Source organism: Dicentrarchus labrax, unplaced genomic scaffold (assembly GCF_905237075.1).
Source record: "Dicentrarchus labrax unplaced genomic scaffold, dlabrax2021, whole genome shotgun sequence".
In the NCBI taxonomy this organism is placed as follows: domain Eukaryota; kingdom Metazoa; phylum Chordata; class Actinopteri; family Moronidae; genus Dicentrarchus; species Dicentrarchus labrax.
Genome location: NW_026136714.1, coordinates 17,258,494 through 17,275,409, shown reverse-complemented (window position 1 = coordinate 17,275,409; position 16,916 = coordinate 17,258,494). Strand labels below are relative to the sequence as shown.

Sequence of the window (16,916 nt, the reverse complement as noted above, 5' to 3'; positions counted from 1 at the left end):
TTTTTATCCTCACAGACCCAAATAAACCCTTGACCTCCTGAAAAGTTTGGATTTTACAGCCGAATGGCTCAAGCCCCCGTAGACGGGCGGGTGTGACCAAGCTGCCAAGGTTACAAATGACAGCCAAGTGATTGGGTCTCACTGTGGATTCTGGATAGGTATAGTCAGGACCTTTCAGAGGATGAAAGTTTAAATCATCTCAGTAGGACCCTTGGGGAAGTCTCAGCTACTCATATCTGGATATTTAGAAGGATCTATTGTCTTTATACCTCAAGACCTCGGACTCATCTCTTGTTGGATTAACTCTGAAGGCCTTGTCGACAGGAGCACAGCAGCTGTCTCGCCTGGTGCGTCTATCTATCTATCTATCTATCTATCTATCTATCTATCTATCTATCTATCTATCTATCTATCTATCTATCTATCATCTATATCTATCTATCTATCTATCTATCTATCTATCTATCTATCTATCTATCTATCTAGTATCATGCAGAAAAAGTGAAATATGTTCATTACAGTTCAGCACCTCACAATTATGAGGAATGTTCTTTAAAAACCACACTTGTAAAGGGTGAAAAGGAGAAAAAATATAGGCACCACGAAAAAAAAAAGGTCCAGTCAAAAATTCCAATTCTTATTTGTGACTTTAAAACAGCTTTAACCAGTGGACAATTACTTATTAGGATCATTTATTTGATTTAAAGTAGCAATACCACACTGTTGAAGTACTCATTACATTATTCATGATTTACATTATTTATTATTCATTATATCATATACATTATGGTGCATTACCGTAATGCAGTTGGTTGAAGCGGAGATAATTTCAACTGCTCCATACACTGTTGAGCAGTATTTGTATATCTGAGTCATCTGTAGAATGCGACTGCGTCAAACACGATTTGTTAATCAGCCCGGTGGAAGCCATGTACTGACAGCAGAACAGCAGTGCATAGAATTTGCATTTTGACCTATCTTCCTTGACCTACATGAGATGAATCATTACACCATCTGAGGTGTTTCCACTGGACACAAATAAGCATTCAGGAGCATAGGTAGTCACGCAGACTTCAGAGAAACAAAAGATGTGATGGAGCGGGTGAGAGACGTGCAGGAGGGAGCTGACAGGAGGGAGGTCAGACAGTGACAGATATCTGGACCCCTGTGGTGAAAATGTGAAAGACTAATGTTGGTGCCAACGCCTACAGTGCATTCACATAAAAATGGAGGTGAAAACCTGCACAACATTAGTGCTGGTTAGGAAAACCTCAATCTTTTGACCCTCCACAACACATGGTTGCCTGTCTCTGGTCTAAATGAAACAGTAACTTACAGGACAGTGATGGACTCTCATCTGAACCTATAATTAAGATCATGTCAACAATTCCTTTGGCATGACAGTTGTTAAAAGGAAGCTCAAACCAGGGTGTGTAGAGGAGTCTTGGGTTTCAGGCTGCAGGGATGTGGGATGAATCACTTGGGGAAGTTGTGTGGGGGGTTGCTAAGGGGAGGAGGTTCTACTCCTTGGATCGGTCAAGTCCAATGTCCTTAAGAGCAGAAGGATGTGACAGCCAGTAGTTTAAGACCGCAGGGAACAGAACGGTGTGTTCTGATAGAGCACAGGAGGCCAGAGACCTGATTGACACGAAGGCTGCTTTGAGGCAGAAGCACTAATCTTGACTGCAGACTACTGAGGAGATAAACCATGGGAGTGTACAATGAACAAGGGTAAGGTTATTATTCCTTATTCAGAGCCTTTGCACTGGTAGATGTAAGAGGTCTAAAGTTAACTTTGAAGAGTGTTTTGCATCACTTAAATAAATTTATCATCCTTGTTGTTGTTGCAATGCAATTAGCACTTAGGGGAAACAATGCAAGGTGATGACAGTGCATCACATATTTTTACGGTAATCAATGAAATAAATTGTGGAAATCCTAGTTAGTTCTAAATCAGATGTGGTACCTTGTGAATACTGATAGGAACCTAAAAGTTTGTTTATAATGACAATTAAAAGAAAAAAACCTCTAAATTTGCTTAATTAATAAAATTTGCTTAAAGGTTACCCTTAAGAGAAAGTTCTGACCGTATAATAATGTTTACCTTGTCACTGTATGTTTTAGGGCTGTCCTGGACGAACCAGAGCCCCGCCATATGCTGGTCAAAGCGAACAAAGGAGGGTCCCACCGCAGTCGACGCATGGCAACCCCACTCTCCCTATGCAGACAGCTCAGCAAACTTCCCCCCAAAGATATCTTCAATAACATGATGGTTATGGGTCAGTTGCCACTGACTGTTTCTTATTTTGAACCTTTACTTTTCAAGTGCAGTGAGCTTTCCTAGAGCTGTGCTCAGAATGATGATATGACAGATAAAGTACAACATGTCAGCTAGAGTATCATGAGAACTTCAGATGAGATGAAAGACATTTAAAAACATTTTAAAGAATGATTTTAAAGGAGCACTGCACAAATTCTACACAAGAAGTTCAGTTTACTTGTGATAGGGGGTACTATTCAGCCTTTGCAGCTGTATAATGTCTTCTATGACGTGCAAGGTGTTTTCTACGGTGGCCGACAAGGGCAAACGCGCTGCAAACGGCAAAACGCTTCAAACACAGGAATGATGCAAATCCAAAAACACACCAACACATAAAAACAAATGCAACAGAAAAACGCAGCAACAGAAAAATCCTGCAATCACAGAAACGAAGCAGAAGCACAAACTTACAAACCCACAAAACAATGCAACAGAAAAATGCTGCAAATTTCAAAAACACACAAAACCCCAAAACAACTGCAAGATATAAACGCTGCAAATTCGCTCGACAAAACGGAAGTGCGCCAGGCCACTAGGGAGACCCGACCTGAGGGATGGACCAGTCCTCTGGGACCAGACCCGAAAGACATGAAGAAGTAGAGTAGTACTACAGACTGTGGGTCAGCCATGTTGAACCACCATGATCATTTAGTAGCCCAGAGGGGAAAAACCAAACACTGGCACTAGATAGGGGCAACTACACCACTAGATGCCACCAAATCCTGCACACTGGACCTTTAAATGTAGTTAAATGTAGGCGGGGTTGTTACCGGGGCTTCCGGGCAAACCAACTTCCCTTTCCAGTAGCTGGGAAACTATATAGTGTACATTTACTTCTAGACTGATAACTTACTGCTAAGCTTTTTCTCTGCTCTGCTTACATTCATCTTAAATCGCTAAAGCACTGGTGTTACTGATAGCATTAACAATGGCTCTGTTCAAGGGTCCCAGTAATCCAGGAAAGTAGAAATTTGATCTAGTTTTCCTTAAGCAACAATGGAGCTTTAAAAGAAGTATGCAATGCTCACTAAATAAATGCATCTGTTTCACCTTCTTACATCATGGTCTTAAAAGACCCATTTATACAGGATCTAATGGTCTCTGTATCGACAGCATCCTGTCACTAGAGACTACTGTGGTCACTTGTATTGTAATTGCTCCAGTCAGTTCTGGAGGGCTAAAGAGGATCTTCTGTTAATATTTAATGGAAAGCCAGTGGTGAAACTAACTATTTCTATTTTACGCAACTTTATACTTCTACTTCACGACATCCCAGAGGCAAATATTGTACTTTTCCATACAAACTGAAGGATTAAACATTTCTCTATGGGTAGAAAGAAACTTTGCCTCATTCTTAAGCTAAATAAGCTATTTCAAACCCCACTTGGATTAGCTGGAAAATGCTGGAAACACGGCTGTTTTTTCAACTCTTGAAAAGTCAACTTTTTAGAGATACAAAGTTCAACGACGTTACAAACATATGATGATCTTAGAATATGATGCATTTCTGTAGATTAAACTATACAACAGTATAAAGTAGTAGTAGTTAGAATTAGTTCAACTATAGCAGGAAAGTGCAACATACAAATTAATGCAAAAGTAATATTGATCTATAAACATCATCAACATCACCTTAATTTGTTACCATTCTTCATTTGCAGTCTTATAAATTACTCATAAATTTGCATTCACTATGGCGATTTTTTGACTTTGCTGGAGCACACCTCCTTTTGCCAAGGATCACCATGGTAACCAGTCAAAACAGCTCAATACTATTGGATTCCACGCCTAAATTTGTCTTGTTTACTTCTTCTACTTCTACTAAAAAGTGGGATATGATTAAAAAAAAGACGCTAGATAAGGAAGTTCTGTAAAAAACATATTTATTTTTACATGATACAATGTAAAAAAATAAATCCTGCTACTGTCTGTTGTGGGTTGATATTTATAACATTTATATTTGTAGTTTAAATATTCTGTTTTACTGAATGAGTACATTTTTATTCTAGGAGAAAAAATTCAGGTGCAAAAGAACACATTTATTTTCCTTTAATGGTAGCACAAGACAGAAGATATATTTTGCTTGAGAATTGCAATTAAATAATTAGTGCCTTGTTTTGATTTGGTAGTCGGGGGATGGACCCGGGACGACCCATCCTGTCTGGTAGAACAGTTCTGTCCTGAATACAACGAGTGGAGGACAGCAGCACGCATGGTCAACAATCGTGGCAATGTGGCTGTGGGCACAGTGGATGGCAACATCTACACAGTGGGTGGGGAAGATCACATCCGATGTTACAGCAGTGTGGAGAGGTGAGAGACAGTACAATTTCAAAATGTATTTGCTCTTTTAGTCAAATGATTTCTCACTGTAAGAAACTCTCGTCATCCTTTGAGCAGATTTAGTTTGTTTTGTCACACGCTCTGGTGAAGTTCATGTTCCAGTTGAATGCAAATATCAAACTGCTGACTTCATGTGAGGCTGTAATTGAACTTGTTTCTTTTGGTTTGCGTTGATTTACTGGTATAAGATGATTCAAACCGACATTTCACTACCTCACACCAGTTTTCACAGAGTGAGAAAGTGAAAGCAAGCATGATGGAGCTGATGAGGACAGTTTGAAATGACCAGTCATCTCTAAATGAGAGCTGCTAGTCCCTGGCTGATCTGTGGAGGATGAAGTCCTAAATGTGCTTTTGCATGAGATCATGTAGAGCAAGAGATGACCTAAGGTTATGGTCCAAACTAAGGAACTACTGTACATTAAAGGTCTCTGTCCTGACTGATTATATAACTTTTTTTTAACCGGGAAAGGGGCCTCACTGAGATTAAAAATCAATTTTTTATGAGAGTCCTGACCAAAATAGCAGCAGCACTGCAAAACATACAACACAGGGTGTACAAAACACAGATGTATGGCCATAAAGACTTGTGTGAAGCTTGGCTAAGTTCAAACATATTACTGAAAAGGAATACCCACATGTAAGATGTGGGTATTTTCCATGTTCCTGGCAGTGACGAATGATAGATGTGTCATTCAACCCAAAATGTGTCATGTAAAACATATTCTAATATGCAAATATGTTGCATAGGAGGAAAATAGGCTACTTTAAGTCTTAAGTTGTTTTTTTTTTTTTTTTTGTCATAATCAACCCTAATGCCAGCTTTAATCTTAACCCTCAATATGATGCATGTGATTAACCCCTTACCCCACTCATTTTAAAAGGGCTCTCTCGTTAAAAAAAAAAAAGAACTTGCATAACCATTGTGAAATGACGCATAAAGACTTGGTAAAGACTCACTATTCTCTTGAATTACTCTTTAATAACAATTCTGAACTCAATACTCGTGTACTTCCTCTCGAGATGTGGTGAGGGAAAGAAAGCTCTACATGTATTTGTTGTTGTTTACATCACTGAACAGTAGAGGTCAGCATTAAGGCAGAAATTAGATGTGGACCATTTCACATTAAACACAAACTGTAACCCAATCTAAATCCTCACTTTACATGTTAGGGTTTCCTCATCTTCTCATGTTGCCAGGGTATCTATTCCTCTTAGACAGAAAAACTCAAAAATAAACTCTCACTCCACACACACACACACACACACACACACACACTTACACATACTCCGCTTTTTGCTGTAGCGCATTTTCTCCCATTTCCTCTCCTCCTATTCCATCAGATGTGTCGGAGGAGCTGGCTCTGTTCCCAATTCCCACAGACAGCCACTCCTTAACTGAATGCCAGCTAGCTGACCCCATAATTATTCTCCCTGACTGGCTTCATACCAGTAGGGGAAAGACCTGCTCTAAATTGATCAGCTTTTAATGGCCAGAACCAGGGAGCTCGCATTTTGGCTACCTGATCTCTGAGGGGCAGTTATGATGCTGTTGTGACATTTCAAAGGGATTGATGACATCCCACTTGAGCAAAGATTCAAAAATTAGATTGAAGTAATGTTTTGGGGATGTGGGTTTTCATCTAATGGCCTTGAATGGAGAGAAAAAAAAAACATTTTTAATAGGCTTCTAGTGGAGAGGAAACACAGATATTTACATGGTTGCCCACACGACTCAAATACTGTCTCTCAGTGTGAATTTGTGTTCCTCAAAAGCACACAATTGCAAGCATACAAAAATGAGAGCTTGTGCCTGTGTTTGTTCTACCAGAACCTTATTTTATTTTCATACTTTGACATGCCCGTTGGTGACCTCCATCATGGCAGGTACAATCCAGACACAGACAGCTGGAGCACAGATGTAGCACCCTTGAGCAGCCCCCGCAGCGGAGTGTGTCTGGTGGCGATGGACGGATACCTGTACGCTATTGGAGGACACGACGGCATTGCTGCCATAAATACTGTGGAGAGGTACTGCAGCACGAGTGGTACAGAAGATCAATATCTTACAAAATGAACTGTGAATCCTCTTAATAAATATTGTAAACAAATAAGACCATGTTCGAGGCATCTCATCGACATTAAGTGGCTCTGCTGTTTATTATTTCCTGGGGAAGTTTTATAGGGGCATAAAATCCTCTTTGGCTTTTCAGAAAATAATGATGTTTAACGCATATTTTAGCTACCACCATTTGGTACAGCAGCAAAGCTTTAGCTAAGTTCTGTTCAAAGAAACATAGACATGCCTCTTTTTAAAAATTAACATTAAATGAAAGTGGAATGAGTAGGCTGTGCCTTATCACACAGAATGAAAGTACTAATGATCTTACTTACCTGACATCTCACATTACTTTGAAAGGAAAATCTGAAGAGTCTGACTCAGAGAAAGGAACAGAGAAATGATAAACTGAATTATGCAAAAACATCAGTGATTGACAGACCATTTGTTAAATTGGTCTTGCTTACCTTTGTTTCTTCGTTCTAGGTATGATCCAAATATGAACATGTGGAGCAAGCAGGCACCGATGCTGACCAGACGCACCAGAGCAGTGGCTGCTGTGCTGGAGGGTCACTTGTATGTGATCGGAGGGAATGATGGTGATATGGCTCTGAGCTCAGGTGAGGCCGTCTTTGACATCAAACCTCAGTCACTCACATATTTCAGCCAATGTTTCCTGGAAGGCTGTGACTAAAGATTATTTTTATTATCAATTAATCTGTCAATTTAATTTTAACTCTACTAATGTAAGAATAAAAATAAAAGTTTCCAGAGCCCAATTTAAGGCCTCAATTTGATTGTTTTGTTTGACTGACAGCAAATAACCAAAGGTTATTCGAAACATACTTTGTGCTTGGAGGCATTTTGTGAATTGACTTGTTCCCACCACTATTAAAAAAAAAAAAAAAAAGTTTGACAGCTTTTTGACGTGTGGCAGGACTTCAGCCACACATAACGACTAGCTTGACCTTTCATTTTCAGCAAGTAGCCCATATTCACACAACCACACACACACACACACACACACACACACACACACACACACACACACACACACACACAAAATTCTTAAGCCCCCTGACCTTGCCAAAGATAAACAAGGGTTATGTTGTGCTGCCACTTGTCACAGTCTATTTCAGTCTGTGAGAAGTGCACGTCAGTAAAATTCCCACAACTTATTTTGGTTCCCATCAAGTTCAGGGTCCTTTCTTTTAGAAAAAAGGTTGAAAATTAAATTATTTTTTAATAAATTATTTAAAAATAAAAAATGAAATCTTTAAAATATATTACATCTAATACATATATTATATTTATATAAAAATATATATATAATAAAATATATAGTACATCTAAAATTGCAATAGATCAATATAACCTATAGACATTTTTGTATATAAATATAGATATAAACATAACACTGCCACTAAACACTGCCTGTGTGTACTTGTACAGTGTGTGTGTGTGTGTGTGTGTGTGTGTGTGTGTGTGTGTGTGTGTGTGTGTGTGTGTGTGTGCATTATATGGTATATACAGCCTCTCCTGACTTCTGTTATCTTCTAACTGTCCCCCAGTGGAGCGATACAACCCTGTAGATGGTACTTGGTCGATATGCGCCCACATGCTGAGTCCCAGAGAGAATGCCGGCTGTGCTGTGTACCTAGGACACATCTATGTGGCTGGGGGCAAAGATGAGTTAAACCTGGAGCTCTGTGCTGCTGAGAGATTTAACCCAGTTACCATGAAGTGGACTCCTGTCAAACGCATGAGAAGCAAGAGGGACAACGTGAGTAATGGATCACCATGACACATCAGATGTTAGGCCTCCCCGCTGATTTAAGGTCCAGTTTATTTTTATGTCCAAATGCTAAGAAAAGAAAAGATGGAGAGAAGTAATACGACTGGCATGACTGAAGGTAGGACATATAATGTTTCTTATCAGATTACCCAAAATATTCAGTATAGGTTAAGGGTCTAAGTACTATTTTTGGATCCCTAGTCTAAATGTTTTTTTTTGCTTTTCACTTATTTCTCTTCACAAGAATATAATAGTGGAGGAAACACTGCTTGTAACTTCCTTTTTTTTAGATGAGGAAAGTTATTTATAGGTTTTTATATATATAGTTATAGGTATTCGGTCATAAATCCATTATTGTGGGGGTGGTCCTAGACCATTTGGTGCCCTAGGCGAGCTTTACGGATAGCGCCCCATCCCCATGAGAAAAGAACTCATGTCCAAAGAATTGCACATTTATTTAAACAATGATACTTATCTCTGTTCATCAGTATGTAACATCTGCTCATCTTTTGCACCTCTGTCTATAAAGTCCACATGTTGATATCCTCATCTGCATATGAGCCACTGACTCACTCAGCACTTTACTAGTTTGCACTCTGGTTCGATGTAAAACTGTATTTCAAGGTGCTTGAACTTGACAGTAAAGTTAAAACTAATCCAAAACTGAATCTAATCTAATTTTGCTATATGGACAGTAATAATAGACTTTTCACATCCACTCAATCTTTAATTTCGTAGCACACAATGAGATGCAAAGTGCTATATACTGTAGCTAGCATCACACAGCCGACTGACCAACTGCGCATCAGTGTGCGCGCTACCATGTTGTGACCGTGACGTGTAACAGCTAAAGGTCCCGTCAGAATTGTCATTTCTTTTACTTAAGTTTAATTCATTTTTTTATGTCAAAGTATTGTTGTAGATAGAGGGATGGCAAAAACTGTTGAAAAAATAAATAGACATTATAATTTTAATTATAATTTTTTTCTCGCCGCATATTTGGCGCCCTTCACTAGGTGGCGCCCTAGGCAAGCGCCTATGTCGCCTATAGGAAGGACCGCCACTGCATTATTGGACCATTCAATTATTGAACCATTCAAATTTCATTTCAATCCGTCCTACAGTTATCGAGACATTTCACTCCAACCTAGTGGTGGTGCTAGAGAACAGGTCAGGGGATAAGCAAAATCATGGTCTAGCCACCATGAATGTACTAAATCCATCTAGATTTTTCAGAGATGAATTGAAAACTTTGAGCTGCTGGTGGCATTATATTCAAAGTCAGGGGATCAAAATCATGAGGATTTGTCCTCTGGGTACCATCAATATCTGTACAACGTTTTATTTCAAACCGTCCAGTAGTTGTTGAGATCTTTCACTTTGGACCAAAATGGCGGACGATGGATGATAATGTAATTTGTGCATTGATACTAAAACTATTAAATTTATGTTACAAAAGTATATCATGGTGCAGCGTTGTTTTACTCTAAGGAAACCTCCCCGGGCGGGTTTGCCAGATTGGAAAAACACTCAAGAGACATGTCAGATCTAGTTCATTTAAACTAATTTGTTGATGTAATTTTATTTTATGTAATTTTCTCATATCCACTCTTGTTTATTGTGCCTCAGATGTCCCTTGTAGTGTTCAATGGTGCCTTGCTGGCTGTGGGAGGCTCTGATGGTGTCACCAATCTGAAAACAATAGAAGTTTACTGTCATAACACCAACACGTGGAGGTAAGAGGAAAACCAATGTTGTGACATCCTTGATGCTGTTAAGTGCTCATTGCTGTGGCTTTTAAAAAAAACTGGGCTTCCCAGAGGTTACTCATCATTCAAATAATTCCCAAAGCTCTAACATGTTTTTCCCCCACTCCCTGTTGATGTGATTTGCAGGAAACATAAAAGTCGTAATGTCTCTATGCTTTAAGAAACAGGCTATAAATTGAATCACCATTGTGCCATATCAATTATCAGTACTAGAAATTACATGGAAACAGTTGGTAGTTTAAATAGTGACACAACATGGTGCAGTGATAACCAAGACAAGCATACACTACATTGTATTCTCTTAAGGATAATACAATATATAACATAAGTAATTGTATATAACAGTGTGTGCAGCGCGGTGCAGACACTGTAAAAGGGAAAAAATGTCTCCCATGACTTTGGTCAAATTTCTAAAAAGTGATAGATGAATAAGAAAAAAGAGAATAGCCTTATCACCCAAAGTAATTACTTCCACTCATTGAAATTCAAATGTGCTCATTAAAATTTAAATGTATCATTACATTAATTAATGTTACAGATTGCTATCTGTCCATTATGATACAGTTGTCAAATTAATTCCAAGTTTTGAACAAAAATACTTTACATCTAGAAAGTCTGCCGCTTAAATCCAGACAAATACATAGAGTCACTTTGTGATTCATAGGCTTCTATATATTATATATGCCTCCAGGCTGCTTACTGAATCTGAGTGCTCCACTGTCTGAGTCTTTCCCTCTCCATCTGTTTTTAGACACTTTGGAAGCATGAAGTGCAAGCATCCAGGAGGGAGAGTGGCTGTGTTGTGCTGAGACTCGACAGCGCTCGCATTATATGAACAGGACAGAGGTGTTAGAGAGAACTAGCCTAATGGATGTACGTCAGCCTCCAGGACGCATTGTGATGTGGTTCAAGTAAGGCAGCATAATGACTGAATAATTGAAGAGTTCACTCCAAAATGAGACATTGCTGCATTAGTCAAAGCTGGCAACTGCTGTTATAAAATGACTGTGAGCATTAAATTAAAGCACATTATAGGCTACTGGGTTACCATTAGAGTTATGGGTCTTTTTATGTCTTACAAAACAGACCGATTTTATAGAGATGACTCAGCGGCAAATATATTTCAGATTGTATTTTTCCCCCAAAAGAGATGTACTGGATTTTGATACAATCTTAATACAATATGTTGAACAATGCTGATACGGCAACGGATTAGAAGAATTGGGACATATCTGCAATAAACAGATATTGGCTGATATATCCGCTCTAACCATAATATATTAGACAAAACCATTACAATGTCAAACATGATAAAGTGATCTAGTGTTAAAATAGTTCAAAAATCCCACTTGGAAATATTGTGATTATTGTACTGATTAATTATTGATGTGGAGTAACAGGTATGAGGCAAAAAGATGGAGGTAAACATGGAAATAATGCAGGTGTTGGGTTAAAGAGTGTGCAGGATTAGTAGGTGAATCTTTCTTTTTCTAAGTCAATCTTTTGTCACTTACTATTTTAAGATGAGAGTAATAACTTTAACCTTGACGTATTGTAAGGATGCTTTGAAGGGAAGAAACTCAGGTGGCTGTTGGAAGTGGAGAGAGTGTACTGAATGTTCACAGTAACATAGTAATATGGCTGGTAAAATAGCATAATGACATAGAGAAATAATGTGTTATATGTTCTGAGCCTTTCTGAAAGTCTTTAAATAGTTTTCTTTGAAATGTTAATCATACTAATCATAATCAAATGTTCATCATACGTATGTGTTTCTCATCATCAACGTCTGTGATCATGTTGTAAATGACTCATCGTTTTTGACTGTAAACACTGATTCGTCATATTTCAGAAATTGTTGTTCAAAATCCCCCTCCCCCCCCCCCAAAAAAAGAATAAAAATCGGTTGGATCAAGTTAGGGAAAAGAAATCTGTGGGAATCAAGATCCTGAGATAAGCGAGAGATTGAGTTCTGACTGCTGGCATGGGAAAGCATAAGAGGCTGTGTGGGCTTTAAAATGATGACGCTCAGAGCTCTTCCCCCTGGAGAATAATGGTCTGAAATGTGGAGAGGCTGAGCACACAGGAACGCACACAGAGCAACACGTCTTTTCCGGAGACACAAGCCAGCGGTGTCTCCCTGCCGTCCCTCTGTGCACACAGAATGAATATTTTTTTCAATTTGAGGGGGACCATGGTGAGGCAAATAGCAGAGGACAGACCTGTACCAGGTATGTTTTAACAGAAGAAATAACATTTGCAGTGTAGTAAGATGTTGTGAATTTCTAGAAGTTGCCAAGACTTTGCATGTACTGTGTATGCTCCATCACTGATGTTGGATATTGGGAAATTATGCATTAAAAAAAATAAGAATAAATAACTAATTTGAGGACTTGTGGTCTAATTCCAATGCAGTGTTGTTTGTTTGTTTGCCAAATGTCTATGCCGACCATTTAAAGCCCTGGTCTGACAAATGTACTTGTGTTTTTACTGTCTGATACGTAGGTTGTTATAGCTACACTGCTTCATTTCTTCATTCACAATCACAACAATACAGTAGCAAAGTTGCACTTTCCACCTTTTACCAGCAGATGACTCTAACTGATGAGGACACAGTGTGCATACACTGGATCAACACCAGCATTTCACACCATTACATTGCTTGTTAAACAGAAGAATCATATTTGTACTAGAGGTAAATCCACTGTCTTGTAGGCTATCTTCAAAACACAAGCATGACACGACTACTATCGTGACGACGCAGAATTACAGTTGCGTTATTACATTATTGTAAGGTTTATTCAATTCACTAAAAGCTTTTTTTTTTAATGAGAAGTTTCCTGCCAGCATCAAATGTATTAGTTTCCTCAGTAATCATTTTAAAGTTGTCCGGCAGATGGCGAGGCACCCGGAGGTGACTCCAGGTTGGAAAATGAGCGCCCTCCTCCTGCTGCTCTGTCCTGGGAGGAAAGGATGCTGATGCTGACAGGAAAGCATGGAAACCAGCAGAGATTAAGACGCGCTTCCAAGATGTCCTTATTATAGTTGCGTTTGCCAGCGTTATGTGGCAGAAGACAGACAGTCGTGAGAAGCGGTGCTTACAGTGGTTTTTTAGACCAGGGGTTGTGATGTAAGAGCATCTGAAAACCGTTAGGGGATTTGGCGCTAATTAGAAAGATGAAGGCACGAGGAAAATCAAGTTTACACTCGACAGCCTCGGACTAAAAATAACAATTCATCCTTCTTCCGCCAAGTAATGTAGTTCTTTCAGACTAGCAAAACAAAGTTGTTGCTAAGCGACAACGAAGTATCCCAGCATGGGTGCCGGTTCGGGGCTCGCGCATTGATATTTAAATTAACTGTCAGGTGTGCGAAAAATGACAACGGTTTCAAAGGCGTGTCAGCCAATCAGCGCTGAGGACCGGGACTCGTTTTTTTCTCATAAACCTAAATAACCCACCACGCGAGTGTACAGATGGCGAAGTAGTGGTAGAAAGCTAGCTTGTCCAGCTGCTGTGTTTGTAGCCAAGAGGAGCTACAGTGGATTGATTTGATTTACCTGAACGCTTAAGATAACTCTTGTTTTACCCCCTGGCCGCTGGAGTCCCCCCCCCCACCTTTTATATTATAAGTGCCATTTTTCAACGATGACAGAGTTTTCGCAGGGGCGCGTTGATGGGAAACATCCGCTGTCACACAGACAATGCTGTATGGGCAGTGTATGGAGGTTATCTAAAGCCAGCCTATGTTTACGATGATGGGACCTCGGTCAGACACGGGAAAACAGCCAGGTAAACGAAGTTAACAAGTTAACCTTTGTAGCCTATGTATGTTTCTGTAGGAAGTCTGACTTTACTCACAGTGACTGTGGTGCTCATTTGTAAGTTAATTTATCTTGTTGTTGTCTGTCTGTTACTGTATCTCTGTGCCATAATATTGCAGTTCAAGGTGTTCTAAAGGGAACTGTATTTGTGAAACTCTTCCTTGACTTAATGTTGTGAAACTTCAATGATACTAATAAGCTTATGGTACAATTGTGTCTTGTATAATATGTTTTATACAATATGATATTAGCTTACAATATGGGAGGAATTGTGTCCTTCCTATCCCTTAGCTAGCTATTTGTAGTGTAGTGTAATCTGTGGTGGACTTCGTGGCAGATATTTGGTTGAAACTCTCTCGACCATTGACGTTTTTGAATTTAATCTGAAATATTCTTTCTTAATATATCTTTAACTTTTTACATATAGAAGTAGTTTTTTAGGCTTTTTGTTGTCACTAACAAACTTTTTTTTTTTTATTGTGACCGTGTTTTAGAGATGAACCTTGTCCAAATGACACATTTCCTTTTCTGTAACCATAAGGAAAACTTACTGTTCAGATTAAAAGTTTAATATTCAGAATGTACATAAGGTTTAGATACGGCTGATAATCTTTGTATCTCATCTAGTAAGTGTGACATCTAACTTGAGTCTTTCGTAATAGATAGTTTTGAAGAAGATTGCGGATTGTCACAGACCTCATATGCCCGTTAGTTAGTTTTTTGTATTCTAACTCTGGGTCCTCTCATATGTTTTTTCTTGGGACCATTTTATCTCTGCCCTGCATGGATTTTTCCTCGGCCCATCTGCTTTCTTTGGTGGGAATCTGCAGTATTCTCTCCATTAAATGCAGACAGTCTCTTACCAGGAGCAACTCTTTTCCATTATTATTGTGGTCACTTTGCCTCATCCATTAAGTCGGCTCTCAATGGTTGCAGATTTCTTTAATAGAGGACAAGGAGCGTTTTACTCACATGGTTGACTTACAGCCATCATCTTTTTCATCCGGTTCTCCTTAATTTCTCCTTTCCCCTAAAGTAAAGTACACAATGAGGACAATGTGTTCTTTACTCTTCTTCTCCTCTCCTTTCCTCACTAGCACACACATTTTTTAAATTTCCCCACTCTCTCTCTCTCTCTCTCTCTCTCTCTCTCTCCTCTGTCTGTGCTTCTGAGGGTCGTTGCTTTCACTGTTAATCAGGGAGAGCATGTCTCTGGGTGCTATTAGCCCACTCAAGGCTGCCCACACTGTACTATGATGACCACACACACACACACACAAATACACAGCTCTGTATTACCCACTTATTTTTCCCTCTGTAGAAGCTCAAGAGGGAAATCAAAGCAATCTCAACATGATAGATAAACCATGTTTTTGAACATGTAAGCCATCTATGAAATAAGCTGAGCATTGATTCACTCAAGTAAAAACACACACACATGAATGGAGCCCACCATGTACAGCCAGGAAGAACATGCATTCATGTATTGTACATCCATTGGGTGCAGAAGGAAAATGTCAGTGTTCTATTTCTGAAATAATTTTCCTATCCCTTTGTTGCTTTCTGAGCAGAAAATGGGTTTAACACCACCTTGATAAGGGGTATCCCTCCTCAGCATGGCTGCACACATTAAAACCCGTACTAGAGGGTGCCTTCAATAAACACAGAGGTAGGTAATAGCTGACTGACCTGAAATGCTACTTAACACTTTATGAGAATATATGCTATGAATAATAAAACACACAAACATCAATTGGGTATGTGTGAGCACATTAATAATGAACTGCACACTTGCATTAAAGTGTGTCGGTGTAATCCCGTTCTGTTTTTAAAGAGCTGCGCATTTTAGGGGTCTTGCTGAACTGAGCAGAGTTAAGCTGCGACACAGGAAGCGAATGTAATCACATTACATCCTCGTTGAGTTTTAAAGAGGTGAATTTTAATAAGTTGCTCTTAAACTCTCCTGGTCTTTCTTCTGCCTCCCTCTGCCCTCACCTTTCTTTCTCTCGCTCTCTCATTCGTCACTCAAATCCCCCACAAGAGGCAGCCATGAGCCATCCACGCCGATCATCGAGTTCCCATGGTGACAGGTAATCTCCTGAAGCACTTCATTCCCCTACATGTGACATTGAGTGACACAGTGGGAACACAAATACACAGGCGCGCCAGTATGTAGCTAATACTGTATGCACAAGAAACACACATGCACACTGTTATGTTGAAGTAGCTGGGTTGTATTTTCATATTTGTTTCTACAGTAAACTATTCGTTTAGTGAAATGTCAGTTTTTCTCTTTGAATAATGCACGAGAATATGTTCATTTTATTTTGTTTCATAATACATGATGCGTGTAAAATAGGACAGTTGCATCAAATCATCTGGTTCAGACTTTAATGCATGACTTGATTTGACTCAGAATCAGGTCCACGTTTAGAATTCCCTTCCACAAATCAAATCATTTATGTTAAACCTAATGTAAATGTTTGCTCAGCAGTGTTTGACACTGTAGACAGAACAGCTTAGGAGTTAGGCTAGAATGTTCATTCAAGTGTTTGTAGTGCTGAGATATGACCCACAGTGGAAATTATCGTTTGCTCTCACTACATCATCCTCAGTAAAGGCATGCCATGTTTACTTGGAATCCGTATTCATAGAACAGATTTTAAAAATGGGCCTTTTTTTCCTTGCTGTAGTTTTACTGTTTTTCAATTTAGTCCCAAATGAATAAATTGGCATCTGTGGAACATACAGTCCCTCTGAACATTGATTGTTTTGATTGCGAACAGACTGTTTTTATAATACAGCAC

General features: G+C 39.2%; 2 protein-coding genes across 21 annotated transcripts in view; both read left to right on the top strand.

The window, feature by feature from the left end:
* Positions 1–161: 161 nt before the first annotated feature.
* si:ch73-29c22.1 (kelch-like protein 20) lies at positions 162–12,678 on the top strand. 2 transcript variants are annotated; one of them, XM_051422789.1, is made up of 8 exons: positions 162–347; positions 2,125–2,279; positions 4,450–4,633; positions 6,551–6,694; positions 7,209–7,342; positions 8,294–8,505; positions 10,147–10,253; positions 11,038–12,678. In XM_051422789.1, the coding sequence occupies exons 2-8, from the start codon at positions 2,156–2,158 to the stop codon at positions 11,093–11,095; spliced, it is 963 nt and encodes a 320-aa protein (XP_051278749.1). In that variant the 5' UTR covers positions 162–347; positions 2,125–2,155; the 3' UTR covers positions 11,096–12,678. The 2 variants fall into 2 exon arrangements, with proteins under 2 accessions (XP_051278749.1, XP_051278748.1); XM_051422788.1 differs by lacking the exon at positions 162–347 and adding an exon at positions 1,498–1,731.
* kcnt1b (potassium sodium-activated channel subfamily T member 1b) overlaps positions 11,141–16,916 on the top strand; it is a 69,789-nt gene continuing 64,013 nt past the window's right edge. For 5 of the 19 annotated variants that reach the window (XM_051422758.1, XM_051422753.1, XM_051422766.1 and 2 more), the window contains exons 1-2: positions 11,143–12,517; positions 16,151–16,199. In XM_051422758.1, the coding sequence (XP_051278718.1) occupies positions 12,451–12,517; positions 16,151–16,199 (116 nt within the window). In that variant the 5' untranslated portion in view covers positions 11,143–12,450. Of the gene's footprint in view, positions 12,518–13,182; positions 14,078–15,680; positions 15,779–16,150; positions 16,200–16,916 lie in introns of all 19 variants that reach the window. The other 14 variants (XM_051422767.1, XM_051422761.1, XM_051422770.1 and 11 more) reach the window with 7 other exon arrangements.

Excerpts from the sequence above, each read along its gene's own strand:
- si:ch73-29c22.1 (XM_051422788.1), top strand. The coding sequence starts at position 1,709 with ATGGGAGTGTACAATGAACAAGG. Across the intron at positions 2,280-4,449 it reads CAATAACATGATGGTTATGG|TCGGGGGATGGACCCGGGAC; the intron begins GTCAGTTGCCAC and ends TTGATTTGGTAG. Across the intron at positions 4,634-6,550 it reads TGTTACAGCAGTGTGGAGAG|GTACAATCCAGACACAGACA; the intron begins GTGAGAGACAGT and ends CCATCATGGCAG.